Source organism: Cheilinus undulatus, linkage group 16, assembly GCF_018320785.1.
Source record: "Cheilinus undulatus linkage group 16, ASM1832078v1, whole genome shotgun sequence".
Classification (NCBI taxonomy): Eukaryota; Metazoa; Chordata; class Actinopteri; order Labriformes; family Labridae; genus Cheilinus; species Cheilinus undulatus.
Genome location: NC_054880.1, coordinates 38,541,240 through 38,558,007, shown reverse-complemented (window position 1 = coordinate 38,558,007; position 16,768 = coordinate 38,541,240). Strand labels below are relative to the sequence as shown.

Here is a 16,768-nt window from a genome sequence, read left to right as displayed (position 1 = left end):
TCTTTTTTCTGTTAAGGCACCCTTAAAAACTTTAAACATCTTAAGCGGCCCCGGTCAAAAAAAAATAAAACATTTTACATCTCTACGACTGCTGAGGGATTTATTTGGTAATAGAATCAATAAGATGAATCTCTCAGGCACCCTTGTAAAATTTATCATGTAGACTTTTTATAAATCATGATATTTGGGAACTGTGGAGCGAGTAATGCAGTACAGGTACAGATAGATGGTGAAAACATTGAAAGAGAATATTAAAATAAATTCCTGGGAGTGGGAATGGAGAACAAAATTTGCCAGAAATCTTGCATAAAACATTCTTTACACAAAACCCCAGTTGAACAACTTTTATATAGTTACTACAAAACAGGAATAGTTGGTTTTCAGGCACACACTTATAGTTTATTCTTAAAATCTAAAACTTTCTTTTTTTTACTTGGTGGAATTTACAAACGCTGAAGTACTAAACACAGCAACAAATAATCTGCTGCCAGAAAATATTTAAAGTTACATTCAAAGGTTGTTTGTACAACAGTGAAAAGTTTCTGTATCACCATTTCTGGAGTTAAACTGTGGAAAAGAGAGTTGACATGAAACAAATTTCAAACATAATTCTGTTTTAAAAGAGATATAAAGAAATTCTTCAAGGTACAGCGATGAATCATCCCAAGGTGTTTGCTATTGTGCATTAAAATGCTGCAGCTTACAGTAAATATGTGAGTAAAGTAAGCACGCATGTTTGAATGTATAAGCAGGTCTTGAATACTTTCTATAAGAGTAATATACTCTATATTCACAGTGCACTGGTTTCAAATCATGATGGCAAAATTAAGACTTTATTTCAGTTGGAAGGAATGCAAAGTTAAGTAGAAATAAAAGGGGTTAAGTGAGTTTTAACTTCTTCCTGCTCCTTTTTGGTCAAGTGAACTACGTAAATACTTAAGTATTTGCAGATGGAAGTTAGATTTTTTTCCCTCACAGTTCACCCATTTTTGTTCTTTTTTAAAAAAATTTTTTTTTAGGGCTGACACCTTCCGGTCGGTTGGAAGGTCAATGACCTCTTGTATTACCAAGATCCTGGTGTGGATGAGCGAAATGGCACGAGCGCACACAGTGGTTACTACGCCCTAAAAACTTGAAAACACCCTATCTTAAACTCGACACAAAGACAGAGGATGTTTGTATTGAAGGGACGTGTGCAGTGTTATTCACCGGTCAACAAATACAAGTATTAAGTCCCTTTATCATTTTATTAAAATTTCCATGCCAGCATTAGTGTTACAGACAAAGAGAAATCAGACGAGAGAAAAGTCAATGGCTTCTGTTCCCTTCACCTTGGTAAATAAACGTTACATGTTGTCTCATGGAAACGACAGTGTGGGCTGCAACAAGTGATCCTGTTAACAGTTATCATCATCAATAAATGCAAACAATTACCCGAGGTTATTTTGTAGGTTAAATGATGCTAAACAGTTACAGTGCCCGGTTCACAGTAATTATATGGTTAAAGGGATATTTCAGGATTTTTGAAGTTAGGTCGTATGAGGTGCTTGGCTGTAGTAGTGGCATTAGCCTCCAGTGATTTCTGTGTAATTTGATCCTGTTGTTATTACGAGCTCAGAGAGAGCTGGCGCATAGCGGCTGTAGATGGGAACGTGTTGTCCGCGTAAATTAATACGTTTTATTAAAAAAATGGGCCAAGATAATATGTTGGCTCGCCTGTACGCTGTGTCTAAAATATACACAGCACTTTATTTCTCAAAAAAAAAAAAAAAACCCTCTGTGTCAGGCACTAACTTACGATGCAGCTTTCGCCATTTTGTATCCTTCCGCCTCTGCTCACTGTTTACTTCACACATCCGCGGGTCAGCTGTGTAGGTCTGCAGACTTCTTCAGGAGTAATAACACCTGATCAAGCTAAAACAAAGATGACGAGCGATTTTGACATGAGTGATGATGATGTGCCGTTTACTATGGATACGAGAGGATATTTGTATGAACCGGAGTACACTGAAGAACTTATACAGATGGATACAGACCAGGCTTATGCAGCGGACTGAAAGAGAGACCAGAGAACCTTCATTTGAAAGTTTAAAGCAAGAGAGATCCTGAGTTACCTGGTGGTGTAGGTGTGGAAAATGCGAATCCATGCCAACCCATTCGGAGAGCTACTGTTGTCATGAGTGAGACTGGACATCACTGAATCAGAGGATAGCGGCTCACAGATGCCTGCAGTCTGCATCACACTTTATCCAGAATTCCCTGCCTAATCGCCGGTGTTTTGTGGACTTTCTTCAACTTTCCGAAGATAAATTGGAAAAACAGACCCCGACTTGAAGGGCCGAATGGAATTTGTCATCCAGGTAAGCTTATGACTGTCGCCTTTTCCTCTAATGGCTGATATGTATGGTGTCCAGGAGGTGTGCTTGTTTAAACAGTCTGGACAAATGTAAGTATGCAGCCTTTTCTGAATCTAAAGAAAACAGATTAAAAAAACGAAAAAATGCGTTGTAGTAACCATTGCCTAACCCCGCTACACTGCGATCCACACAGCTGACTGGCAGGTGTGTGAAGTAAACAGTGGCGGAAAGATACAAAATGGCGAAAGCTGCATCGTAAGTTAGTGCCTGACACAGAGAGGGTTTTGAGGAGAAATGCGGTGCTATGTACGTTTTTGACACAGCACACAGGCAAGCCAACATGTTTTCTTGGCCCATTTTTTCATAAAACTCGTTAATTTACGCGGACAACACGTTCCCATCTACAGCCGCTATGCGCCAGCTCTCTCCAAGCTCGTAATAACAACAGGATCAAATTACACGGGAATCATTGGAGGCTAATGCCACTACTATAGCCAAGCACCTCATACGAGCCAACTTCAAAAATCCTGAAATGTCCCTTTAATGGCACATGCATGTTGATAGTCTCTGATTCAGCTGTTAGTTCAGTACAACATAGAGGCTAAAATAATGCTTCATAAAGCTTTTAATGCTAATATTTAAGAGCATTACGACTACCAGAAGGGTGCAATGAGGAACCTGTCATGGATTCAGCTGGTTTTGGGATAAAGGGTGCATGGGTGTAAACTTGGTCAACCAAGTTTTTCTTTGGTTGACTACAGGCCTCGTCTCACATGATCGAAATAAAAATATCAACTTTAACACGATGCAAATGACTCCCAACTAGCAGGCTGGTGTGTCTGCAACATAGTAAATATTACCAAAGCATTAAACATCCACTTTACCCCTACACATGAGGTGCTTAATTACATCAGTGTTTATATCCATGCGTTCTCTCTTTGACTGACCCCACAGCCTTCCTTCTCCATTGATCTTTCAATTTTTAAATGCACCCTGATGAGATTAACGGAGGAGAGAGGAGTGAGGATAAACCTGTGCCTCCTTTGTAAAAGTCTTTAGACCAAAAACGTGAAATGATTGGTTTTCTTAACATTTTATTCTCACAGCTCAAATGTAACATCTTAACACACTGTGGTGGTAAAATATATCAATACCCTTTAGATCTTTACCGAGGACCATTTAATTAAGCACTGTGCCGTAAACTAGAGCAGTAATTTATTTATTATTTCATAAGTTACTAAAAGTAAATAAACTGAACTTTGTGGGATGCTATTGTGGCAGCACAGGGATGAAAATGGAATTAAAAGCTTCAGTTATTATTAATGGAACAAATTTGTACATAAGATTTCAGAGCGTTTGATATTCACGATTCGGGGTCTGGGAGGCTACGATGTGATTTGAAGCAGTATTCAGGACACGCCCCCACAATCGCAGGGGGAGGAAAATCTTGCCCCAAATGGGTCTTAAAATCCTGTAGCGTGCGGCCGGCGTTAGAATATCATGAAAATGTTCATTTTTTGCTGTGTTTCAATTCAAAAGTGAAACTTTCATATACTCTAGAATCATCAGAAAGTGACTTATTTCATTACTTTTGTAATTTAATAAGGGCGATCACAGCTTTCAGCTCACAAAAACAATGAATCTACTATCTGAAAATATTGGAATATTGTGGAAAAGCTCACATTTTCAGTAGGTAAACATTTCTGTATTAGAAATCATTTTTTGGACTGATGTTTTGTGATATTCTATTATTTTGAGAAAGTAGATTTGAGTGATTTTTAGCCATTTCATCGAGATCAAAACAAAAATAGTCTTGAAATGCCTCACTTTGTATGAGATGAATCTAGAATTTATGGACATCAGAATTCCTGGACATAAAACAGAGGGAAAAAAGAAAAGAACTTTTACTTGATATTCTAATTTTTTAGATGCATCTGCAGACCATTTACTAGTATCACTGTGCATGTAAATAAATTAACTGAAATCACTGATTACACTGTCTAAAACTCATTTTAATATTTACAGAGGTCATCCCTTAAAAAGTTTACATTTTATTTAAGTTAGAGTAGTTATAACTTTATTCAGACAGGTATCCTCGTGTGGAGAGGTGAGGAGGCTTATAAATAATCAGGCAAAGCACTGAAAGAGCAGACTGCTGACTGTATACTACAACAACAGGATCATATCTTCCACTGCCACATTCAGCTCCACTGACCACGGTCTGGTCTGTGTGATCTGTTTCCTGTTTGACTCTCAGCAGACGTTAAGGACACCGTCTCTTGAGAGTGTGGGAAAGTTTGCAAACTTTGTGCAGATTGTGCAATAAGTATTTCCTGCACCTGGACGGTTGAGAAAACCACAAAGCAGTTCCATATAGGCAAGTGAGAGTTCATTCTAAGGGCTAAAGGTTAAGTTTCAGTTTCATTTTCAGTCTTGAATTACAGCTCTGTCGGGAAGAGGAGGGATGAATCAGCATAGGGCTGCACAGCTAGAATGGGCGATAAGGTGATTTAGTAGATTGTCAATGCATTCTATTTCTTCACAATCCAGGATTTTAAACACCTCTACAAACGTCTGTATGAATGAATGGTTCATTAGATATCTCAGATTTTTAGTCATTACATCTACAGACTGAGAAAAGGCCACTCAGTGGCCAATGCCTCCACTGCTTGCCAAGTTGTGTGTATTCATAAACCAATAACATCAACGTGCCTGGCAGATGTGTTTTGTTTGTCGGCCTCATCTTTGTACACTTAAACTGTCTCCATCACTTTTTAAAATGTCTGTTAATAGAAACAACAATCATGACTCACGCTTGCTTTTTTCTGTTTCAGTGTTAAAGGTACTTACGTTCATAGCAGCCATGTCACTGTCGTACGCTTCTCTGACCTTCTTCATCACCTCCTGCTCGGCCCTGGCGCACGCCTCAATAGAGCCTTTCACTGTGATGGTCCGCTCAGGGTTATACAGAGTCAGGTCCTGCAGACTAGACAGCACAATGAGGAGGAAACAACAGAAACATGAGAACAGTTGTCTGTGCATAAATCCCGACACCAAAGCAAATACAACAACATTAAATATGCATCGTGTACCAGGCAGCACTTTTGTGAATGGGCTGCAGGCACTGCAAACAGTGTCAATACAAACAAGCTATTAATGAATAAACACTCACGGTGAGATTGTGATCTTGCATCCCGTATCCTGCTCAATTTTCTTCAGGTTGCGTCCTTCCTTCCCAATTAATCTTCCAACAAAGTTGTTGTGTGCAAGTATCTTCAGTGGGATTTCCTCAGTACTGACGAGACAGAAATGAGGATTATAAGAATGAGTACAGTCAGATAAGACCTTGATTTCTGTTGTTTAAAGTCCTCTCTTTTCACAGGAATTCAGTGGAATTTAACTAAATAGGCTTTACAAGCAGGAATCAAACAATTGCATGAAAATTTTAAAAAGATATTTTACCTCCTGAGACTTTTTGGGATGCATTCTTAGTTTCTCCCACTTTGTTGGGGCAAGTGAGGCCTGATGAATATAAAACCTAAGCCTCACCTGTGAACAGGAAGTAGTTTTTACCAAATTCCCTAAAATTTCCAAAAATTACCATTAATGTCTGCACAACTTCAACATTTTTAAAAAGTCTCATAAGAATACCTCCAAACATTGCTTAAATAATCCACAAATGTTTCAGTGAAACTTTCTGTAAAAAGCCCAAAGATTTAAAAAAAAAAAAAAAAGGTAAAAAAATTCAGTTAAATTTCCAGAAATTTACAAGCCACTGCTCCAAATTTCAAAGCAAATTCAACCAAAAGGAAATGAATAAAAATCTCCAAAATTCCCAAATAAACTCCTCCAAATTTCCCCAAGTAAGAGGAAAAGTTACCTAATGTTGGAAAGGAATTCCACCCAAAAATGTAAAAGCAAATCCCCTCAAAACTTTCAATCAAACTCCTCAAAACATTTCCTCCAAAACATGAACATTTCAAAGCAAATTTCCACAGAATTTCATGTAAATTACCCAAACTTCAATGGAAAATCTGGACAATTATCTAAAAATTCTAAGAGAAATGAAGTTCTGGAGGTGTTGGAAAATTCCCTTTAAACAGCACCCCCAAAAATAAATTTACCCAAGATTTCCTTCAATAATTCCCAAACATTCAAGTGAAACTTTCTGAAAAGACAAAAAATTTAAATAAAAAAATTATCAAAGGTCCAATTAAAGGTGCAGTTTGTAAAACTGAATATCAGTATCTAAAAGTGGGTTCTAGATTGCATTTTTCTGCTGCACACTGTGGCAACCAGTTGAATTTTATGTGCATCTGTAATGTAAATACAATACAATACAATACCTTTATTTATCCTTTTTTTTTTCCTCTATGTTACCATGGAAACATGTAAAAATTCAAGATGGCGGCATCTTTAATTCATACATAGGGAGGAGACCCTTCCTATGTATGAATTAAAGGTTTATTCTGAGTTGTTTTTTTCAAAATAGCTATTTTTGAATTTAGATGACTAAACACTTATTTAGATAGACAGTCATAGAAATGTTTTGCTCTATTTTACCAAGTTTGTTCAGCTAAACGCTACTAGGCTAAATATTACACACTGCACCTTTAAATTCCCTCAAATTTTAAAGCACTTTCCCTAAATTTTAAAGCAAATTCCATGAAAAGATTTTCAATAAAATTCACCCAAATTCACTGATAAAATTCCACAAAATTCTTTGGAAGATTATAGAAAATTTCAAAACACATTCTCTTAAAATTTCATTAAAATTAAGGCAATTTTCAAAGAGAGTTCCCCCCTAAAATTTTTGGAGAAATTTATTATCCACGCCGATGAAATCGGCAGGGGGTTATGTAAAGAGTTCCATATCTTTGTTTGTTTGTTCATTTGTTCATTTGTTTGTTTGTATGTGTACAAGATAACTCGAGAACAGAAAGTCATATCTTCACCAAACTTTCAGGGAATATTGGGATAGTGACAGGGAAGAATGGATTAGATTCTGGTGATGATCCGTGCACCCGTTCGGTTTTTCTCGGACTTCGAAATTTTGAACACCATAGTAATCAATGGGAGCGCGAGTTCCTCGGTGGCGCTGCTTAGGCGTGGGTCTGCCGCCTCAGACGGCCATTCTAATTTTAAGCTTTTCCATAGGTTTGGAGGTATTAGAAAATTCCTTTTACATTATTAGAGATTTACAAAACAAAAAAAATCTCCAAAATTTCAAAGACATCACCAAAAGGCTGCAAAAATTCTTAATTTTATTTTTGAATCCCATAATAATATCAGGAATTTCCTTCAATAATCCCCAGGTTTCCAGTGAAACCTTCAGGAAAAGCCTAAAGATTTACATTATCATTTCCCTAAATATTCCATTAAATTCCCTGAAATTTTCAAGCAATTTCAATCAAAAAAGATTTAATAAAATTCCCCAAAATTCTATTGAAAAATGATAGAATTAAAAACATATTCCCTTATATTTCCATAAAAATTAAGGAAATTTTCAAAGGAAATTGCCCCTTGAATTTCCAATCAAATCCCCCCCCACACATTGCAGATAAATTCCCCAAATTCCCATCAGAGAACTTAGTCAAAGCCCGCCTCCCCTCAAAATTCTAATCAAACTCACTAAAATACACAAAATGTAAAAATTCAAAGCAAATTTCCACAATGCAAATTACTCAAAATTCTATGGAAATTCTGGACAATTATCTAAAAACATCTATCAGCAGAATTCATTGCTATGTTGTAGAAAATCCAGAAATTTTTAAGTTATTAAAAGTCAATTCAAGAATTATTTTCAGATTTTTAGCCTTTATTAGAGAGGACAGTGGATAATTGAGGAGATAGACATGGGGAAGGAGTGCCATGTTGGTCTTGAACCTGCGCCACAGGCTTGAAGGACTATAACCATCAGTTGTGAGCTAACCACTAGTCCAAAAAGACTTGATTCATTATCCCTCTGTCCCTTTTTTGGGTCACAAACTCACAATTTTGTGTCGACAGCCTCCTTCTGCATGATCTGCATGATGGCCGTGCAAGCGTTCGAACAACCGTCAGGGCTGGATTGAATCGTGATGGGCTTTTCTGCTGCACCTGCGTTCTCTTTTCTGTGGATGTCGATCCTACGAGAAAGAAAAGGGAAATTATTAACTCATTTAAGACAAATTAAAGTCTTGGCACAACTAAAAACACAATAGAGCAAAGGCACTTACAAGGATTTCCAACAGAGGATTGAAAAAAAATTAAACAGAATTAAGTTAAATATAATGAGGAAAGCTTGGTCACCAAGTTGTTAGGGTATAAATTTCCTATTTCAAAGAGTTTTATCAGCTATATGGTAAAAAATAAAGGTGCAGGAGATCATAAACACAATTCAGTTCTTTTATTACTCAGTGCTTTAGGAAATAATGGTTCACTTTAAGTGAATCAGATGGATAATAGTGATTCAGAGCTCTGCTCCTATTAGATCAGTGGTACAGTGGCTAATGGCTCAATGCAATAAAAAGCATTTAGTGTCTAATTTGTACCCAGTGTTTACTGGACATAAAAGAACTTCATTTACACATTTAAACCCATCCACACCTGTGGGGATATTTTTGAAAACTGAGGTTTTTCTGTGCATTTTGACATTTGAGGTCACTGAAAATGCACCTTTTTGAGAACTCAAATTTTGTTTAATATTTTTAATATTATAAAAAAATGAGTTTATGAGTAGCATTCATTTTTAAAGCACCCTTTTCAAATCAATATTTCAAACAAAGAACAATCTTTGAGGTTATCCATTTTTTAATGGCATGGAGAGAAGAGATAAACATCAGCACAGCGTTCACTCCATGTTTTTTAATCCAGTTTCAGCGAAGCACTATCCCTGTCCTCAAGCAAATATGAACTGTGCCATTTCAGGTATTTAATGTTTTATGTATATTTTTCCAGATGTTGTAGTTACACCACAGCCAATCACAAGTTAAGAACTGTAGAACCCTGCTCGTTTTTCCCTGCCCCTCATGCAGGATTTCAGACCATTAGGTCAGCGGTACATGTGATAAAACAACATGTGTGAAAATGACATCCATACTTGCAGGACTTCAGTCCAGTCTAGTCTAACGTACAGACACTGCATCCAGTTTCATTATTTATAATGAACAAAAAAAAAGGACTTCTGTATGTGAAAATCACATCCTTACCACGGCTCTTTCTCCATAAGGAGCAGCCGACAACCACAGACTTATTTAACTACTATGTTAATAACAGTAATGAGATATTAATATAACATATGTCATTTCGGTTTAGCCTCATTTACTTAGTCAGACCTCTGATAACTGTAAAGTTTGCTGATCTCAAATACTACAGAGCATTCACCACCTGCTCTATTTCTTATAAATCATCTTCTAGAAATAGCTGCGTACTGGCTAAGCCTCTGTATGCTGATGATTTTCTGCAGTGCCCGCACACAGATGTGTGCAAAATTCATAAAAACAAATTGATCTGAAATTACAGCCACCATTTATGAGACCCAGTTTTCATTTTTACTGAGCTGACCTTGAACACCTCAATGTCACCGTCTACTCACTGGTTATGTAACCTAATTAACTCTTATTCTGCTGATTTTACCGCAGATTAACAGTGGACTGATATTTGTAACTTGTTTGACTCATGAGAGTAGTTTTCCTTTGCAACTGGTTTATCTCCTAAAGGTGTGCTTGAACCGATGTCTTGCCTGTTGCAATGACAAGGTATTCAGACAAAGCTTGAATTTTGCCAATCGTGCACAAAATATTAAATCTTAGCAAGTCTGACACTCATAATGCAGGAAAATTCCTATAAATTTACTGTGCCCCCATAGGATGCACAGCAAATGCTTGAACGGCAGAGTACAGGACAAGTAGGTCAAAAACAAGGTTTTAAATGAGCATCAGTTCGGATCATTTATGCACTCTTATTAGTACTACAAGTCTTCACTGATGAAGATCAGCTCTACTTCATGCAGGATATGGTAGTCATACACCAGGCCTAACTATCGCCTCAACACAGCCATCCATTTAAATACGAGGTCACTAATCCCTGCATGCATCTATACTGATGCATCACGCTCCTCCACCCCAGACTCCTTTTTTATAGCTTAAAGCTTGCTGCAACCTCATATTGAGATTCATGCTACTATGGATTAATTTCTTTTGAGCTAATTTCATTGTATTCAGTACACAATGTCAATAATGTATCCATCCATACGGGGGTTTCTAGCCATGTGCTCCTGGAAAGTCAAAGCATGCTGCTTGACTAACCCTGGCAGCATCTTTTGAGCAGAGCCTTCTCCCCTAAGTAAGACTGTAGATCCATTTTGCAATAAAATGATAAAATGTATGATAACAGTCTTCCTGACTGAATTATATTATACCTTTTTAAATAAGGCTGCTTGTTAAAATAGAGTGGCGGGTAAAAAAAATTGTTTCTGGCTGGTAGATTTTTTAAATCCACAGGAGTGGCAGCACCACCAAGGAGCCTGATGCTCCACTCACACCTGTTGCTGCCAAATGAGAAGTCAACAATGACAATAATCAATAGCAACAACGTTATTCAAAATTAATGCCTGCACTGTTGGTTAAGGAATCAGGGGTTGTGTTTTTGCTCCTAGAATAATTGTTTTTTTGGTAAAGACTAAAACTGTGGTATAAGGTGTGAGGCAAACATAACAGAGATGAGGGTTTCAGTTGGTGGAGGGGCTTTTTAATCTCTACATTTGGTGGCAACAATTAAGGTAAAATAACTAAAATCGTTGCATGACAAATTATAAAATTTATTGCATTTTTCCTATTTATAAAACTTTGTATTTGATTTTTATTTTGTCATTTCAAAATTATGCTTTTTTTAGGTTTATTCTGAGGTTTAATTTGAGAGAACAGGACAGCGGATGGTGTAGGAAAATAAGAGAAAGTCAGGAACACAGATTAGAGATGGAATAAAAACAGTCAAGAATAAACTCAACAAGAGTTAACAGAACCTCTCAAAGCTTCATGACCACATGACTGTCTATTTGAAATGTTTCATCTAATGGTGAAATATCACTGGTCTATCTAAGGAGCTTTTATCCAATATCATTTTTGTTTTCATGTCCGTGTTGACTCTGTGCAGCTGACTGTTAATAAAAGTACCAGTGTGACATTTTGCATTTGATCCACATGGATTTGATTTAGAAATTACTTTGTTTTTGTTATTCTGTTCTAGACAGAAATATCCACATATATATTATGTATTACAATTCAGCTGAGATATGATTTTTGGTCCCTATAACCAAAATTAGTTCAGTGATTGTGTGACACACAGACACCGGGTGATTAATGGGAGTACCTGCACTTATTTTTCCACTTAAAGCTCTGAACTGTAGAGCAGTGAGCCAAAGCTCAGTGGGTGGGGGACATGTTGCAAAGAGGATGTGAATGATTTTGATCTGATGACTGATTTTAAAAAGTGTCAGGGTAGAGGTCATCATTTAGCATTTAAACTCTGGGTTTAAGCTTTCAAATGTTCAGTATTTCACATCTATGTGTATCTGCTACTGAGGCTGAGAAATGAAGATTCTAGTATACTTCCAAATGCTGTTTGTTTAAAATACTCACTGACAATCTGAAGTGGCATTAACCCTTCAAAACCTACGGGATCGCCGGCGCCTCTATTTGCATATCTACTTTCAACCTTGGGTAGAATTGTAACCAAATGAGATCGAGCAATATTCTTTCTGCACATAAAACCAGAGGAGTAACAACAACATATCACACATTCAATGTGTTCAGTATTTTTTCCTCCAAGAAATATCCTTCCTTCTTTTGCGTAAATGTAGTACAAAGCACACACATTAAAAATAATATAACATAATCCAGGCTATAAATGCACTGTTTTCTTTCAGGTTATGAGTTGAACTTTTGTTTCAACATGGTCTTCTGCAAACATATGTATGCTCAAAAGTATCTGGCACACTTATAGATTTGATTTTACTACTGTAAATAGTTTATTTCTTCTAAGACGCTGTCTTTTTTGCTGTCAAACGGAGCACAGTTTTATTTTACTTTCATTTTTTCACAGTTTATAAAGATAAGTATATTTCAAAAATGAAGTTATGAACATATTCAAAATATCTATTTTGTTGTTTGAAATGATCTTGTGCAACTTTTTTACAATCATAATTTTGAGGCATACAGCTAGGACAACTATTTAGGAAAAGATGTGAAAAAACAAAAAATGCTTCATTTTTCTTATGTTTTTTTTTTGCCCTTCTAAGCAATTTAATTTATTACTATGGACTTATCACATACATATCATTCAAATTTGGGTTCTAAGGGTTGTATTAATGTATAGCCAGTTCAAATACTCAAAAAATAGCACTATAACATGTAAAAATGTAAAGATATGCTCTGGCAGACTTGATCTATGGTAGGTCGTAAAGGGTTAAGCTGACTGAGGCATGTAAACATGCATTTCAATTTCTGCCACTTTGTTTGACAGTATTGCTCTAAAATAGTGGTTCTCAACTGGTGGGCTGAGACCCAAAAGTGGATCCCTAGGCTGGTTTAAGTGGGTCACGAACTGGTTCCTGGAAAAATTAATTATGGCAAAATATCTGGAATAATTAGCAGTCCTATAGACAAGAATGTGGACAGGAAGTAAATCCTGGTTTCCTTGAGATCTTGACTTAAGTATCCTGTTATTTTGGAGGGAGATATCTCCTATAAAGTTAGTTTTCAAATGAAATGGCTTAAATTCTTGGGGCCTTTAAAAAAAACAACAACAAAAATGTATGTTATAAGGGCAGACCTAAGTGGAATAAAATGTTTGCATGCATGTCCTGCAGTCATTTTTCCTCAGATTAATTTCAAAAATTCAGAAATTAGGGTTGCAGTTTCATGTAAGTATGTATGCAAAAATCGCTCATACTGTCGGTATTTGCAACTTTGTAACTTTCAGTCGCTGCTTCGTCATGTCTCGTTCTCGTCTCACCGTCTGTCAGTCACTCATCCATCAGCTGTTGGCTGCGCTTATCATCAAACAGAAGCTCAACTTATGTAGGACAACAGGCTGTTGTATACTGCAGCTGCAAAACAGCAAAACAGACTGTGTTTGAGCGCCATAGAGTCCGTTGTTATTTCCAAAAACCAACATTCTAGCCCCAGTTAAACGCGCCCCGTTGTCTGACAGCAGACAGACGAGACACACACATTGCTCACTTGTGCACACACACTCATCTGTGTGTCATGTCCAACTCTGCCAAAGCTCAAAAAAAAAGACCACAAAACGATAAAAAAAATCTGTCTCTCTAAATTACAGCAAACTTGTTATTGACAGAAAGATTTTTTTAGATTGTTTTAAATATGGATGTCCATAAAGAAGATGAGAAAGTTTACTTTTACTGATGCAGCTCTTTATATTTCAGTCTGTTGTAAACTGTTTTTAAAGTATTTGCAAAATAATCCAAATGCTTTAATTATAATTCTAATTACAGTAATGAATGCATAGTGTAGTTTATATAAGATGTGGTGGACTATTATAATGAAAGGTTTGATTTGAAGAGCATTAAAATGTACAGTTTGATCAGAGTTAGACAAGAAAAACTGTGCATAAGCACCGATAACATATTCGGTAGAAGAGGACTTGTTTAAACATTTCTGAATAGACCTAAATTGCTTTGCAATTATGACTTTCAGCTGTGTGAAGCAGTGGTTCTCAACTGGTGGGTCAGGACCCAAAAGTGGGTTGCGAAGCTCTTTCCAGTGGGATGTGAATGTGTGTCAGGATTTAAAAAAAAAGGCTATGCAGGGAAGCTCAAAGTAGACAATTATAAAATTATACATCCATTTTTTTGTGTGTTTCCTATCATGACGAGTAAATTTCACTATCAGTCTCAATATTTCTACTTTTGCATCTCATTTTCCTTGGATATCAAAGCTGGTTTTCCCAGGATAAAAGGAAATTCCTCATGAAATTGGCAAACTTCAACCAAACATCTTGGGAAAATGAAGTACAGTAAACTGAGGTGTGTGCATTCATGTCCCTCTGTAATGATTTTTTAAGCATGTTTTGTCTTTTCTCTTTGCTCAGTTATGTTTTTGTGTCATTTGGGAACAGACCAAAACTTTTTTTCTAAAAAATTTCTAAAAATTTGGCATGGGTCCTGATGCCCATGAAGTGTAAAATCTCATCTCGTCTCTTGAGATAAGAGTCTCGTCACACCCCTACTGGCAAGTGAGGGAGGAGTGACTCTGATGAGCACAACGCTGTTCCAAAAGTTGAACGGTTTTCAACTGAGAGCGCGGCGACAAAAAAGCTGATGCCGAGGACGCCTTTTCCAACCAGAACACTGGTTTTGAATTAAAATAAGCACTACAAAAGCCAGCTATGGACACAGACCTCAATACCATATACCCCAAATCCAAAAAACATTTTACAAAGAGGGCAGGTCTAGACACCGGTCTCTTAATACTAGAACACCAAACCTTTTCTACAGTACAGGCTTACATAAAAGATGCTGTGCAGCATTAAGGTTGAAATCCTTCGAAAAATATGAAATTTAAAAAGTTTGGAGCCTGAAGGATGTTACCCTTTCAAAAGGCATTTTCTCCTAAATCAGGCTTGACTCAGCTTTTCAGCCATTAATTAGCAGGTTTTCTACATTGTTCTTGTTTCAGCTTAACTGAAGATTTCAGAGCCTTCTGAAAAAAACCCAGTAGTCAAAGTTACTCAAAAAGATGAAGCATACAGTTAAAACACTGGAGGAAAGGCATCAGCAGGAGAATTTAAAATGCCACTATTTCGTCCAAAGTAAAATGGAAGATGGGACCAAATTGTATCAGGCTAATTGAATTGGTCTTAAGTGGATACAGACCTTTTACCTGATTTAAAGGAATGGAGGGCACTTCTTTCCAGATTTTAGTTATTAAAGGAAAATTCACTTCAGGGTTTAGATGATAAAAGGTCAGAAGCTCAAACAGTCAGAGCTTTCTATACAAATAAAGAATATTCATTTATGCTTTTGGAAATTATTTCCAATAGACTGATCCTCACTTTTACAGCTATTGTATCTGAATAAAAAGATGAGAATTTGTTTTTCAACAGCTGCGTTAAGCCTTTCAAGGCTTTTCAATTTCAACAGGCAAGGCTATTTTTCATGCTTCTTTTTTCTTATTTCATCTTACTGTGGGGAAAAGATAGAAATTAGGGGTACAGAAAAGAAATTACACATCACAATGTTCAGTACAAATCCTGACCTCTGCTTACGTACTTTGAGTGTGTCTGTTTGGTGATGTTGCGGATCGTGGCGCCCTCCTTTCCAATGATGGCGCCTACAAATTGCGTGGGAACCAGCATACGCAGTGGGATGTCTGGCTGCACTTTGGGCCGGGCGCCCAGACCTGGAGAACCGGATCGAGGTGTGCCACGGGCGTTAAAGCCTCTCCTGCCTCCTGCTGAGGGACCTTCTTGGACAGCTGTCTCATCTGGGATATAAGATACTTTCAAGGCATAGTTCTCCATCATAGATCCGTTTAGCTTCTCCATCGCCCTGAGGAGACAAAGACACATTCTTTTAAAACTCCTGATGACCTCTGAGTGGGTATGATTTAACAAAATTAAGAGAACAGACAGATTATTAAATCATAAGACCCCCACATGAAAATATTTTTTTCAAGTATTTGAACAGAGGAAGAAATTTTTATTTTTGGATGCTTACATTATTTTACTTCCCACACAGACACAAAATAAATACACATAAACCAAAAAACTACCAGGGTCTAAATGATGATCCCCCTGATGCTAATAGTCAGTTGTGTATCCTTTTTGCTTGACAACAGCCTGCAATCGTTTGTTGTGGTTTTCAACAAGCCTCTGACACGTCTCCTGAGAAATCCCAGCCCATTCTTCTTTGGCCAATCTCTAAAGCTCCTCCAGATATGATGGTCTTCTGGCATGGACCTTGGTCTTCAGTTCACCCCACAGATTTTCAATGGGATTCAAGTCTGGGCTTTGTGCCGGCCAGCCACAGATGTTTTAGGTCGTTGTTGGAAGACAAAGCGACGACCCAGACCTAGCTTTGCTGCCGACTTAGGTTTTCTTTCAAAATCTTCACACATTCTTACTTCATGATTCTTTCCACCTTTACAAGCCACAAAGATGCATCCCCACAGCATAATACTCCCACTATCGTTTTTCACTGTCGGGACGATGTTCTTAGGGTGATACACCTCTCTCTTCTTTCTCCAAACATAAGCAACAGGTCTCTGACCAAAGAGCTCTAGTTCTGTCTCATCTGACCAAAGGACCTGCTGCCAGTATGCTTGAAGGTGTCTCTTCTGCAGAAGTGGAGTTTATCTCAGTCCATTCCTATGCAGGGCTCTAGTGATCGTCTTTGAGACTACAATTCC

The 16,768-nt window shown here is 37.2% G+C and overlaps 1 protein-coding gene across 2 annotated transcripts in view; it reads right to left on the bottom strand.

Annotated features, from left to right (window-relative positions):
• igf2bp3 (insulin-like growth factor 2 mRNA binding protein 3) overlaps positions 1-16,768 on the bottom strand; it is a 48,333-nt gene that overhangs the window by 13,548 nt on the left and 18,017 nt on the right. For both annotated transcript variants that reach the window (XM_041808977.1, XM_041808979.1), the window contains exons 6-9: positions 15,631-15,909; positions 8,351-8,485; positions 5,530-5,652; positions 5,208-5,343 (exon numbers count right to left, since the gene is read on the bottom strand). In XM_041808977.1, the coding sequence (XP_041664911.1) occupies positions 5,208-5,343; positions 5,530-5,652; positions 8,351-8,485; positions 15,631-15,909 (673 nt within the window). The remainder of the gene's footprint in view (positions 1-5,207; positions 5,344-5,529; positions 5,653-8,350; positions 8,486-15,630; positions 15,910-16,768) is intronic.